At 37.8% G+C, this 14,458-nt stretch overlaps 2 protein-coding genes across 3 annotated transcripts; both read left to right on the plus strand.

Annotated features, from left to right (window-relative positions):
• The first annotated feature begins 338 nt into the window (after positions 1-338).
• On the plus strand, positions 339-6,352 carry LOC112097715 (plectin). Of its 2 annotated transcripts, XM_024183090.1 has the most exons (8): positions 339-650; positions 1,238-1,338; positions 2,649-2,772; positions 3,048-3,123; positions 4,002-4,130; positions 4,243-5,462; positions 5,564-5,678; positions 5,773-6,352. In XM_024183090.1, exons 1-8 carry the CDS (start codon positions 385-387, stop codon positions 6,298-6,300), a joined length of 2,559 nt encoding a protein of 852 aa, XP_024038858.1. In that variant the 5' UTR covers positions 339-384; the 3' UTR covers positions 6,301-6,352. The 2 variants fall into 2 exon arrangements, with proteins under 2 accessions (XP_024038858.1, XP_024038859.1); XM_024183091.1 differs by lacking the exons at positions 339-650; positions 1,238-1,338; positions 2,649-2,772 and having other exon boundaries at positions 2,978-3,123; positions 3,956-4,130.
• A 69-nt stretch (positions 6,353-6,421) lies between these two features.
• On the plus strand, positions 6,422-8,051 carry LOC112097724. Its single transcript, XM_024183106.1, has 2 exons — positions 6,422-7,637; positions 7,961-8,051. The coding sequence occupies exons 1-2, from the start codon at positions 6,557-6,559 to the stop codon at positions 7,993-7,995; spliced, it is 1,116 nt and encodes a 371-aa protein (XP_024038874.1). The 5' UTR covers positions 6,422-6,556; the 3' UTR covers positions 7,996-8,051.
• Positions 8,052-14,458: the final 6,407 nt, after the last annotated feature.

Below are 14,458 nucleotides of genomic sequence, written 5' to 3' on the forward strand. Positions count from 1 at the left end.
CACACAAATTGAGAATTAAATTAAGATGTAAATATCTGAATGTGTAATATTGCTCGTAATAGAAAAGTAACTTGGATAGGTGGAATGACAATGTCGGACAGCATACCCTATAAAAATAAAATATGGGTCGAACGTAATGCTTGCGCTTGGGTTTCGAGTTTCGTTACTGATATCATTCACGCATGCGATGACATGCAATATAAGAAGTTGGTCAGTTTAAAGATTTTGTCTTAGTTGTCATAGACAGGCAGCAAAATTGAAACTGCCTTTAAAAGGCAGAACATATATATATATATATAATTAAACCCACACACACGACTCAACTCAGGAAAGGAGAAACCAACTGAGAGAAGGACTCTGAATCCTGGGAGCATGTAGTTTGATATGCACAACAGGGAGAGAGAGAGAGAGAGAGGGCATTGCATTTGCATGCGGGCAAATATGGGAAAGAAGAAGAAGAAGATAACAAGAGCATCGTTGAAGTTGAAGGTGTGGTGCTATTACTGCGACGGTGAATTCGCCGACGAGAAGATTTTAGTTGAGCATCAGAAAGATAACCACTTCAAGTGCCACGTCTGCCACGACCAACTTCCCACTGCAGGTGCCATGGCCGCTCACGTCCATCAGCTTCACAAAGAGACCGTTACCGCGTAATAATTAATCTTTGTACACGTTTCTTTCTCTAATTTCAGTTAGTGAGTACTGAGTAGTATGGCAAGAAGCAATTCTGCGTTGGGATTTTGTAGTAATTAAATCTTTTGATTGCATGCAAATTTGGTAACACAATGGGTATCAAAGTGTGTCTTTGAATGTCTCTCGATGTTAATCTGAATGGTTGCAATAATCCTCCAATACATTACAATACAGGGTCTACGTGGAAATCTAGATGCATATGTTTATATTTATTGTACAATTGAGCAGTCTACCGAGACAAACTGGAAAATTTACTCCCACTAACACATTAGATATAAATGTGCCCTATTTAGAAAAAGGGAAAGAGACCCACGAGACTCGAACTGGTGCCCTCAACATATGCTTGAACTGGCATATTTTGTGTACCCTGAGAATGCTTAGAATTAGTTTATTTACTCCAGGTCAATTGGTTCCTTTTGGTGAATAGATCATGATAAAGTTAGTTCCTTTTTTGACATGTTGTGTTCAGTCGGTATAAGCTGTTTGCATCTGCAATGTAGTTGCATTACACTCATTGAGTTTGTATTTGTAATTCTTGTAACAGAGTACCCAATGCAAAAGCTGGTCGGGAATCGATTGGCATTGTGATATATGGAATGCAAGGAATACCACCTGACGTCTTAGCTGCTCATTATGGAGAAGAAGGTAAGGAGCTTTGCAAATATGTCGGTTATTCGGTTACTTAATTTCTGGATTGTTTGTGCACTTTTCTGTTTAATTTGAGACTCTTTATTGCTTCTGTCTCTTCTCTTTAGAGACGTCGTATAGTCACTAGCATTTGACAAATGGAACATGCCATCTGTTAAATTGTTTTTCGTACCCAGGCAATCCAAATAGATGCTTGAATTGTAATATAAAATCTAATAATGTGATATGATATGTTGAATGCTTTACAGTTATTGGAGTTAAGAGTTGGCTGAATAACTTTTTTACGCTTTTCAGAATTCTGAGTATTGGGAGCATTTGTATAAGCATTTATTGGGGGAAAGATAGAGAATATCCTATTTAATTTCTTTTTTCCTCCAGAATTATTTGTTAAGCTTTTTAGTTAGTACTCTTCTAGAATCATGTTTGGTAGTTGGCTATGTATCCTTTTATCTTTGCTGGAGCCATTTTTGGATTGAGTTAAACTGCAGCTTTATATTGATTGCTAAATATATTTTGTTCAAACAACATGCTAGGTATACCTATGTGTGAATTACATTTGGCTCATGTTAATAGCCGTCCTTTTCTCTCCAACATCCCATGTGGGCTGAGAGCTGATTGAAAAGTTCCCATACTTTCAAGGAGCTAACCTGAAATATTTGGGATAAAAGTGGCTAGTAACAGTTTTGCTCCTAATTCACTTTTCAGAGATTGCCCTTGTAGTAGTGCTCTTTGGTATAATCACTGATTGCAAACTCCAAAATTCTTAAATGAGTGCATCATTTTGCCTTAAGAATATATAATAGATTGTGTTGGCCTTTGTGTTAGTTGCCCAACCACCATTAAGCATATTTTGTAGTAATTGTTCTTTGTTGGGAATTACAAGTTTGCAAGCAACAAAAAAAAAAATTCATATAACAACAGTTGACCGCTGGATTTCTCCATGATGTTTGGTTTTTCATGTGAATGATTTTCATTGCCTCGCTGGAGTTTTGTTCTGCTCTTGTTCTCACATGCACAGGAGGCAGCTTAACTTTTTGGTAGATAACTTCTGTTTGTATAGTTTATTCAGCCCATCCTTCCTATTCATAATCAAAAGTTCTTTCAAGCTGGAAACTGAACTGGGTAAGATATGGAGAACTTTTCGTCTGCAATGTTTTAATTTTTGATACAATAGTATAATTAAAGTGATGGAGAAGTACTGCTTGTTCTAATGTTCCAAGTTCCTAATATTCTGACATGGGTTATAATCCTGCTATAAGAAAATCTGTAGATTTTGCACATGCAAATAATAAATGCTAATTTTATAGCAGAAGAAGTTCCATCTAAAGTGGCCACACCGGATACTCCTTTAACTCAGCCAGTGGGTGAGGTGCCAGAACAATTACCTGTTAGCTATACTCCTCAATCAACTATAGGTGCAAAGCAGCCAATGTATGTTTCCTAATGTTTCTTCTTCTTCTTCTTCTATTATGCTTACACCTTCTCGTGGCAAAAGGAGACATACAGTATATTTTTTAATGTCCACTTTTAATCCTCTCTTTCCTCTATCAGATGTTTTCAGTTAATTTGAAACCATTACAATCCCTTTCACTATAAGTGTTTTTTTTTCAAAAAAAAAATTATTAATATTATCATATTACAACATTTTTATGCCATGATGTACATATTAATTGAAGCTCTTGATTGTTTTTGGGCTATACTTACAGCTCTGCCCTTCCCGTGCCTCCTGCTGGTAGCCCACCTCTGGCGTCAACTACAGCACCCACTCCCCGACCTTCACAAGTAATTAATTCCTCCTGGAATGCCCCGGCCTATACCAAAAGTTCCATTATCTGCAAGCTTTTTATCTCACATGCCCAGATTCATACTATCAACAGGGATTTTAGGAAAAGGAATTGGAAAAATTTACTATTATTATTATTATTCATCATCATCTTCATCATCATAATAATAATAATAATAATTCAGAATATATATTGGCTTAGGCATACCTTTCTATTGGCTACTGGTTTGTTGTGTACAAAATCACCAATTATCACATATTGGTAGATTAGCACCTATGCACGTATTGCATATACTTGTGCTCTGATACATAACTAGCCAGTTTCCATAGTTTTGCATGCCAGCTGATCTGCATGTTCATGCCATCATTATGCTTTGTGAGAGATCCATGTTTACAGATCTTCTGATGTGTTATCATGGATAATATTTTGACTAGTTAAGGGCTTCATATCAAGGGGAAGCTGTCTATTGGGGAAGTTATAACATGCATTCATGATCATTGAGTCCTTAACAGTTTTGATACGATTTAGTCATTACTTGTCACTAGTAGGTTTTGATGAACTTTGCTGACTTAAATTCTTCTTCCTTCTGTGTCTGTTAAGATTCAAATATTCCTCAAAAATCAACATACATATAATGCAAATATATTTAGATATGTGCATTTGCATTGTTAGCATGCAAATATGACCTAAGTTACTAGTTTGAATGTCATATCTATGTTCTCTCAACTTTCTATGGCCCAAGTCCTAGACTATTCATTTATGAAATTAGATGGTTTCAAGGTACAGTAGCTGACCCAAATATTTGCATTGACCCTGATTTTTTGTTATAGTATTTTGCTCTACTCCAATTTCAATGCTGTTGATTACCATGAACAGAGGAAAAAACTTGAGCATATAAAGAGGCTGCTTGAAAGCTCAAACCCATCTACATGCCTGCACTGGGAGAAAATTAAAGAACATTTCAGCAAGTACACTCGCACCCCGGATCACCCACCTTATGCTTCTGTACTATCCCTTCTTTCTAGCCTTCTAGGAACATTTATACGATTCTACTTTTGCCTATTTTCTGCTGCATTAAACTAATTACTTTCTGCACGCGGTGTTGTTTTTTACATAGATGATACAAAGGGCAATCACAGAGTTGAATGAGCAAGGGGGTTCAAGTGAGGAAGCAATATCAAAGTTTATTGAGGCAGAGTATGAGGATTTGCCATTTGCTCATGCGGCACTATTAACTTGTCATTTACAGAAGCTTGTCATTAAAGGGGAGATCGTCAGCACATCTGCAAATTGCTATATGCTTTCATTTGAGGATATTTATTCTCTTCATAAGTTGAAAAAGGAAAACAAACGTTCAAAGAGGTGTGAGCAGAATAGGACGTATAGCAGGCAGCGTAAGTTTAGAAGAGTTCAATCCCAGAAACAGCAAAAAATCGAAGATAGCCAAGAACAGAATCAAGTACAGCAGGAAATGTCTGAAAGACCTGAAAAGCAAAAGCAAGCAGAACAACGAATTGAACTGATTGAAAAGCAGAAAAAACAAGGGGATGCTGAATTGAATGGAGAAAAAAATGAAGTGGAAGAATTACGATTAAAAGTAGTTGAAGAACAAATTGTAGTTGAACAAGACTGGGAAGGGAACGAAGAACATGATCAAATGCAAGAGCAGCAGAATCACCAGCATAAGGAATTGGATCTGCAACAAAGTCAAGCAGTGAGTGAAACAATTGATGTGACCGTAGAAAAGAATTACCAAGCAGAAAGGAATAATCAGGCTGAAAAGAGTAGTGAAATAATGGAAGCAGAAAATCAAAATGAACGAGGAGATGAAGTAAGCAAAGAACAAAATGAAGTGGGAGAAATACGATTAAAGGTAGTTGAAGAGCAGATTGAATCTGAACAAGGAAGGGAAACGGATGACGTACATGATCAAATGCAAGAGTGGCAGAATCAACAGCGAAAGGAATTGAATCTACAGCAAAGTCAAGTACTAAGCGAAACAGTTGGGTTGACCATAGAAGAGAACTATCAAGAAAAAGGGAGTAATCCTGGAAAGAAAAGTGAAGTAACTGAAGCTGAATATCGGAAAGAACGAGAAGATGAAGTTATTGAAGAACCATATCATAAAGAACTGGAAAGCAAGAAACTTGAAAAGATAAATCAAACAACAAATTCAGAAAGTGAAGTTCGAGATGAGCAAGCTCAGTTTCCAGAAATACACTTTGAAGAAATTGTGGAACATATTAATCCAGAAAGGCAACACTTTGAAGGGACTGAAGAGGAAAAGAGGTTACAGGAACAAAAAATGGAAGTGTGCTGCCAGATTTTTGATCTTAGGTGTTCTTCTTTTCTATTATCCTCAATCTTTATTGCATCTCTCTTTTATTCTTGTTCTTATGATCATTCTTACAGTGTTATTTTTCTTGTTAAATAAATAGCAACATGCTGGTCAAGCTTATAAAGAAAGAAAATGACAATATAGCCACTGTCAGCACCCAAAATAATGTCACAGGTCAAAAAGTGGATCTTTCTGATTCATCACATTTACAGAAGGTTAGTCACCAAAATAGTTTACCTGTTAATGTTCTAATTCAGTTTAATTCCACTTGATAAATCTGATGTCATTATGTGCTTATCTGGATTTTAGGAAGATTTAATGGAATTGTTGAAGAAGACTAACAAGGTAGAGGGGAAGCTGATTGATATCATCTGTTCTTTGAACTTGGAAGTATCAGGAAATAACAAATTAATGCCTAAAATCAGAAAACAACAGGAATTGGTAGAGGAGCATTTGCTGCAAACAGAGAATCCTCCAAGTACGGGGAGTGAAACTGTGCTTGCTTCTACTTTTCAAGCAGAACAGCAGCAACAGCTGGACATTTGTGGTCAAGTGAAGGTTGCGGCAGACCAAAGAAAAGTAACATCAGCATCTGTTAATTTACCCACAGATTCAATGCAGCTTGTGGGGAAACAGGAAATTGAGCTTCCTAGTCCAAAAAGGCCACCACAACTGGAAAGAACTTTAGAGGAGTTATTTGAGAAGCCAAGTAAGAAATTAAAGCTATGTGATCAGCAAGAGGTACCCAAATCCCAACCAAGGTTGATGGCAATTTCCTCTTGTGATTCACATGATGAAAATGGAAATGCACTGGTTAGGATTTTTCAGTTAGTTTGAAAGTCTTATCAGAATAAAGTTTTAGATAATTAGTTTAGTTTTAAAGTCTTATCGGAATAAAGTTTTAGATAATCTTTTTTTTTAAATTCAAGTTTAGATAAGTATCCTACAGTTAGGGGATATCTATTAGGAGTTTGTTTTCTACATTCTATTTAAGTGTAACTTGTAGAATGAATGGAATAAGGAAAATAGCATTTTCAGACTCTAAATATTTACATGGTATCAGAGCAATGAATATTTAGAGGTCTATTTTTCAATGGTGAAAACTGCCATGACTGGAGCTACAAAGAGCTCATCGGCATCTACTGCCGAAAATGATGATAGTAACACCACAACTCCTCAGCCGCTGTTGCAGCAGTCTGAATATAACCAGGATAGCTCTTCTTTGCAACTAACTGTTCATAAATTGAATGGAAAAAATTACTTAGAGTGGGCACAGTGCGTTAAGTTGGTAATTGATGGAAAGGGAAAGCTGGGGCATTTGACTGGTGAAGTAACAAAACCAGCTGCTGGAGATCCTTCTCTTCCGACCTGGAGATCAGCAAATTCAATGGTTATTGTGTGGTTGATAAACTCAATGGAGGCTAGGATTGGTAAGCCTTATCTGTTCTTATCGACAGCCAAGGCGGTGTGGGATGCAATCCGAGATACCTATTCTGATTTAGAAAATTCATCTCAGATATTTGAGTTGAAAACTCAACTGTGGCAGTCCAAGCAAGGTAATCGGGAGGTCACAACTTACTATAATGAACTGTTGATCCTTTGGCAGAAATTAGATCTTTGCTATGATGAGCAGTGGGACTGCTCGAGTGATAGTGTAAGGTATAAGAAGATGTTGGAAAATGACAGAGTATATGTGTTCTTGGCTGGGCTAAACCGTGATTTAGACGAAGTGAGAGGCAGAATTCTGAGCAGGAAACCCCTTCCATCTATTCGAGAAGTTTTTTCTGAGGTAAGAAGAGAAGAAGCACGACGGAATGTCATGCTTAATGATGTTAAAGCCACCAGTGAAGTAGAGAGTTCAGAGAGTTCTGCTCTTGTTTCAAAGGCACCTGAACCTGATGGAGATCGAAGGAATTCAAAGAAACCTTGGTGCGACTTCTGTAAAAGGGCTTGGCATACAAGAGAAACCTGCTGGAAGCTACATGGCAAGCCTCCTCATGTGAAGAAGAAACAAGGAGGTGATGGACGAGCCTTCCAAGCTACTTCAGATCAAGAGCAATCAGGTTCTTCAGAGTCATCACCTTTCACGAAGGATCAATTAGAGCACTTGTATAAATTGTTTCAATCCTCATCCTTCAATTCATCTACTCCCTCTTATTCATTAGCTCAAAAAGGTAATTATCTTTCTGCTGCCCTTGTTTGTCATCATTCGAATTCTTTTTCTTGGATTATTGATTCAAGAGCAACCGATCACATGACAGGCTCTCCATCTTTGTTTTCTGCCTATAAGCCATGTGCAGGAAATCAAAAAATTAAGATCGCTGACAGATCCCTTTCGGCTATTGCTGGAAAAGGGTCTATCATTCTTTCTTCCACTCTCACTCTTCATAATGTTCTACATGTTCCTAACCTATCTTGCAATCTTTTGTCTATTAGCAAATTAACTCTTGACTTGAACTGTTGCGCTAATTTCTTCCAAAAACATTGTGAATTTCAGGATTTGACCTCGGGGAAGATGATTGGCAGTGCTAGACAAAGTGGGGGGCTGTATTTCTTTGAAGAAGTACCAAGTTTGAGACGACAACCTCCACGTACTTGTTTCAATTCTGTTTCTGCTATTAATAATGACAATGAAGTTTTGTTGTGGCACTTTAGGTTAGGCCATCCTAGTTTTCAGTATTTGCAATATTTATTTCCCAACTTGTTTGCTAATAAAAGTTCTTCTTCCTTTAAATGTGAAATTTGTGAATTAGCAAAACATCATCGTGCATCATTTCCTTCCCAACCCTACAAAGCCTCAAAACCTTTTTCTGTGATTCATAGTGATGTTTGGGGACCTAATAGAATTTCTACATTAACAGGAAAAAGATGGTTTATTACCTTCATTGATGATCATACCCGTATTTCTTGGGTATATTTAATGAAGGAAAAATCAGATGTGGGAATGATTTTTAAAACTTTTAACAACATGGTACAAACTCAGTTTCAAACTAAAATTCAAGTTTTCCGAACTGACAATGGTAAAGAATACTTTAACAAGTTTTTGGGAGATTATTTTGTGGAAAATGGCATATTTCATCAAAGTTCATGTACGGATACCCCCCAACAAAATGGAATTGCTGAACGCAAAAATAAGCATCTCCTTGAAGTTGCTAGATCTTTACTTTTTACAACTCAAGTTCCTATGTATTTGTGGGGAGAAGTTGTACTCACCACTGCCTATTTAATAAATCGAATGCCTTCAAAAGTTCTATAATTTCAAATTCCATCTGATTTCTTTAATCAATGTTTCTCTACCTCAAGAATTTCAGTCACACTTCCGCCCAAAATATTTGGTTGTGTTGCTTTTGTCCATATTCACAACCAGAATCGGGGCAAACTTGCTCCAAAGGCTAGAAAATGCATTTTTGTTGGATATTCTCCAACACAAAAGGGGTATAAATGTTTTGATCCTATTTTAAAAAAAATGTTTGTTACCATGGATGTTACATTTTTTGAAAAACGAAGATATTATGTAGATAATCATCTTCAGGGGGAGAATAGGAGTGAAGATTCTATCTTTAACACTATTCACCTAGAAACCCCTTCTATTTCTTCTGTGCTAGACTCACTCCGTCCAGAAAAAAGTCTCGAGGCTGCCATACCTGAACTTAATACTGTTGTACATGTTCCAAACACTGCTTTACCTGGTTCTACCATTCTTGATCCCATATTAGAACCTAATGCACCTGAACCACAAGAAAACCTCACTAAATCTGATAATGTAAATGCTAATCAACCTGGACAGCCTTCTAATGTGCCATTAGAACCAGATTTGTGTGCAAGACAGGGTAATAAACAACTTGAGTTTATTGTTTACTCAAGAAAGGGTACTAATCAAAGAAGAGAGAACCTTACTTTGCAGCAAGGCCATGATTCCAATCCAAGGTCAAATCAGACTCCTTCCTCAGGTAATTTTAATTCTAATCCTTCTTGTGAGTTAAATTCAACTTCTCAGGTTCTTAGTGATCTAAACATACCTATTGCTCTAAGGAAAGGTATTAGAAGTTGTGCCAAATACCCATTGTCTAACTTTCTTTCGTATCACAACCTATCACCTCCTTTCTATACATTTACCTCACAACTTTCTAGTGTAAAAATTCCAAAGAATGTACAGGATGCTCTAAGTGTACCTAGGGATGGCAAAATAACCTGGACCCGGCTCGGATCCGCACGAACTCGGATAATCCGGACCGGGTTCAACCCGCACCGGATACAAAAAAATCCGAAATCCGGAAACAATTTAATAAACCCGGATGTATCCGGGTCCGGATCCGGATCCGGAATAGGCCAACCCGTATATCCGGAACCCGGACCTGGATGTCTTTACTCTTAATATTATATTTTTAATTTTTAAAAAATATAAATAGAAAAGCAAAAAGTCAAAAAGAAAGAGGAAACCCTAGTTTACACTTTACAACTCTTGCACTTTACAACTTTCTCTCAATACAGCTGCCACCCATTGTCTTCTTCTCTTCATCAATTCAACACAGCCCCCAACTATTGACTTTTTCGTCATCGTCATCTCGCTGCTTTGCTGCCACCACGGCTGTGTTGATCATTATCATCATCAGCTGCCATTCAATTTGTTGATTGGTGCCAAACTGGATTCAAGTGTGGTATCAATTACCAGCCTCCAACTGTTCGAGTGGTGATCTCGCGAAGGTGCAAAGGGCCGTGTGCATGATAGCGAACTCAACTAGTATTGCTAAGGTATTTTCTCGCATTGCTAAGGTATTTTCTCGCATTGACCACAATTTTGATTTGATGTAATGCCAATAGGGCATAGAGAAAGGTGAGTTATTTGAAACCCGTGAGGATTTTTCAGCTTTGGAGAAGGATTATGAGGAGGTTGGTGCTGGATCTGACGAGGGTGAAAATGGATATGAGGGAGATGATCTGTGTTTGTAATTTTTTAGGCTTGTGTTAGGCTTGTGTTAGGCTTGTGTTAGGCTTGTGTTCTTTTGATTGCTTCTTTGATGTAAGGTTGGATTCTAGTTGCATTGGTTCTCATTCTGCTGCTTTTACTTTTTTGGTTGGCTATGAGGCTGTGTATTGTTTTTCCATTGTATCCATAGCCTGTTAGAGAATTGAAAAAAGGCAAAAAAATACAGACATTCAGGTTTGAAACCCGCAATCCGGAAACCCGAATTTTCCCGGGTTAAACCCGGTCCGGACCCAGAGGTAAATTATTCGGGTTTATATTCGGATTCGGAATACCAAATTAACATCCGGGTCCTGAACCGGAACGGCTAAATCCGGACCCGGACCCTGAATTTGCCATCCCTAAGTGTACCTGAATGGAAGGTAGCTGTCCTTGAAGAGATGAATGCTCTTGAGAAGAATCAGACTTGGAAGGTGGTCAATTTGCCTAAAGGAAAGTCAACAGTTGGTTGCAAGTGGGTATTTACTGTCAAATACAATTCAGATGATTCACTTGAGAGATACAAGGCTCGCCTAGTGGCAAAGGAGTTTACTCAAACCTATGGGATTGACTATTCAGAGACATTTGCACCAGTAGCAAAGTTAAACATTGTACGAGTTCTCTTGTCTATTGCTACAAACCTAAATTGGCCATTACAACAATTGGATGTGAAGAATGCATTTCTCAACGGGGATTTAAAAGAGGAAGTATACATGGATCCTCCTCCTGGTTTCTCTGAAAAATTTAGGTCAAATGTGTGCAAGTTGCAAAAGTCCTTATATGGTCTCAAACAATCGCCTAGGGCTTGGTTTGAGAAATTTACTACAGCTGTCAACAGACAAGGTTACAGACAAAGTCAGGCTGATCACACAATGTTCACTAGAGTTTCAGCTAAAGGTAAAATCATTGTGCTTATAGTGTATGTGGATGACATTATTCTTACTGGAGATGATTTAGTTGAAATGGAAAGATTGAAGCAATGCCTAGCCACTGATTTTGAAATCAAGGACTTAGGTGCCTTGAAATACTTTCTTGGAATGGAAGTTGCTCGTTCCAAGAAAGGTATAGTTGTCTCACAAAGGAAATACATCCTTGATTTATTGAAGGAAACTGGAATGAGTGGCTGCAAACCAATTGATACACCTATGGAGTACAATCTAAAACTAGGTGAAGGAGAAAAAGCTTTAGTGGATGCACGACGATATCAGAATTTGGTGGGAAAACTTATTTACTTGTCTCATACTAGACCAGACATCGCTTTTGCAGTCAGTATAGTAAGTCGCTTCATGCATCATCTTCGGGAAGAACATCTTGAAGCTGTTTACAGAATTCTGAGATATCTAAAAAGTACTCCAGGAAAGGGACTTTTGTTTAGAAAAACAGAGAATAGAGGGATTGAGGTATACACTGATGCTGATTGGGCAGGTTCAGTTATAGACAGGAAGTCTACTACTGGCTATTGCACTTTTGTATGGGGTAATTTAGTGACTTGGAGGAGTAAAAAACAAAATGTGGTTTTACGAAGTACTGCTGAAGCTGAATTTAGAGCTATGGCACATGGGCTTTGTGAAGTATTGTGGCTAAAACAAGTTCTAGAGGATTTGAGAAGACCTATAGTTCTACCTATGAGGTTATACTGCGACAACAAAGCAGCAATCAACATTGCACATAACCCAGTGCAACATGATAGGACCAAGCATGTTGAAATTGACCGTCACTTCATCAAGGAGAACCTTGAGAATAAGATTATCTGCCTATTGTTTGTTCCAACAAAACAACAAACAGCAGATATCCTAACCAAGGGACTCCTCAAAACTAACTTTGGACATCTTGTCAGCAAGTTGGGAATGATTGACATCTACGCACCAACTTGAGGGGGAGTGTCAAGAAGTTAGGATTTTTCAGTTAGTTTGAAAGTCTTATCAGAATAAAGTTTTAGATAATTAGTTTAGTTTTAAAGTCTTATCGGAATAAAGTTTTAGATAATATTTTTTAAAAAATTCAAGTTTAGATAAGTATCCTACAGTTAGGGGATATCTATTAGGAGTTTGTTTTCTACATTCTATTTAAGTGTAACCTGTAGAATGAATGGAATAAGGAAAATAGCATTTTCAGACTCTAAATATTTACATGCACAATTGGTGATCCAAAGGATAGAAACAATACAAGAAGATAACTCTCTAACAACAGGACCAAACTTCAAGTTTAGTGGGGAGATGGCCATATCGGGAACAGAAATGGAAAAATCTAATCTAAATGTATGTGTAGACTCAGAGCAGCTAAAAAAATATGAACTTTGTGGCCCTAAAAGGCTACTTGAATCTCAGCTGGTTACAAGTTCTCTTAGTGTACCCAGGGAATTACTGGAGCTTAACCTTGAGCATCAGCAGCAAACTAGTTTTAGTAGTAAGGAAAAAAAATCCGAATTCAAGGTAGCTTTTGTCTTAGCTTCTTTTGATTTCTTTGATAGTTGTTATTTATTAGCACGTCTGACATGACATGATATGAAAGGGAAGAAACCACTATCAAATTGAATCATTATATAAACTATTAAATAACATTGTAATCATTGACCAAGATATTAATGGTTTTTTTTATCCTTACAGCAGCCAGAAAATCCAATTGAGGGAAGGCATGGAGAGAATAAAACAACCTTACTGGAGCATCAGTCTCAGACACAGCAGCAAATGGTAGGACAGGGACAACAGACGCAATTGCAAACTTTTAGCCAAATGCCATCTACATCTCAACTAGATACAGCTACTTCTGTTGCTAAACAGTCTGATCCAGCAAAGCTAATGCAGAAGAGGCTTAGAGTTGGAAGGCCCACTGAATCTGAGCCAGTGGCTACTTCGGTTGCTAAACAGTTTGATCCAGCAAAGCTGATGCAGAAGAGGCAACTACGGCCTAGAGGTGGAAAGCCCACTGCATCCGAGCCAGTAGCTAACTCTGTTGTTAAACAGCTTGATCGGGCAAAGCAGATGCAGAAGAGGCAATTACGGCCTAGAGATGGAAAGCCTTCTGAGTCCGAGCCAGTTCTTCCAATTCTTGAGGCTGATCATGATTTGAGTCTCGTTTCCCTTAAATCAGAGCAGAAGAAAAAATCACGGTCTTCAACTCTTAAAAGAGCGCAAGAGCAACAAAGAAACCATCATCGTCTGGAAAAGCGTCTAAAATCCCAGCCAACAGAAATAACTGATGATTCCGCCATTATTTCTCAAAAGCATGTCAAAAGAAGACTGCAGCAGCGGCAGTTATGGCCACGGGGTGACGACTCTTCCCAGTCTGACTCAATTATATAGAAAAGAAGAGAACCACTCCCATTCCAGCATCAGCAGCATGGAAAGGAGCAACCACAGCCTAAACGTCGAGGGAGGCCTCCTAAACCAAAATCAGCCGCAACTATGGATATATCGCTTCCTCCACATCATCAACTTAAGAATAAAAAGCAAAGGCCTCAGGTTCATGGCCGATGACTTTCTCCTAAATCAACTTCAACAATGGCTACCAACACAGTGATGTTGCAGCAGCAACAATCACGTGGTTTAGCTCCTGAGGCATCATTGGCATTGCCTTCACAACATAAAGGTAGAGGAAGGCCTTGAAAAGGGGATTGAAGAGAGTGACAGACAACTTTATTTTCGATAAGCAATAGAAGAGCAGTTATATTATCTATGTATTTTATGAAAGATTTACCTTTTTTTTCCATTTTTTTAAGGTTCCTGGAGTTATTTCTTCATTTTTGGAGAATACTGATTGGACTGACTCTGCCTGTTCTAAGTGAATGACTGAAAAATGAAAGTGGTTACAAGTTTTCATGCACTGAGATTGTTTTACTGCTTGAGCTAGCTTTTCCTGGTGTGATTAAACCCAGAGTTAAGGATTGAATTTGAGATATTCATGCACAATAATGCTACTGATTGCTGAACTATAATTAATTATGTACTGAAGATAAGAGATTGAAATTTTTTTTTTTTTTTATAACATTCAGTTATGTATTGAAACATGTGGGGGCAGGCAAAAAGTAACCCT

Source organism: Citrus clementina, unplaced genomic scaffold (assembly GCF_000493195.1).
Source record: "Citrus clementina cultivar Clemenules unplaced genomic scaffold, Citrus_clementina_v1.0 scaffold_5, whole genome shotgun sequence".
In the NCBI taxonomy this organism is placed as follows: domain Eukaryota; kingdom Viridiplantae; phylum Streptophyta; class Magnoliopsida; order Sapindales; family Rutaceae; genus Citrus; species Citrus x clementina.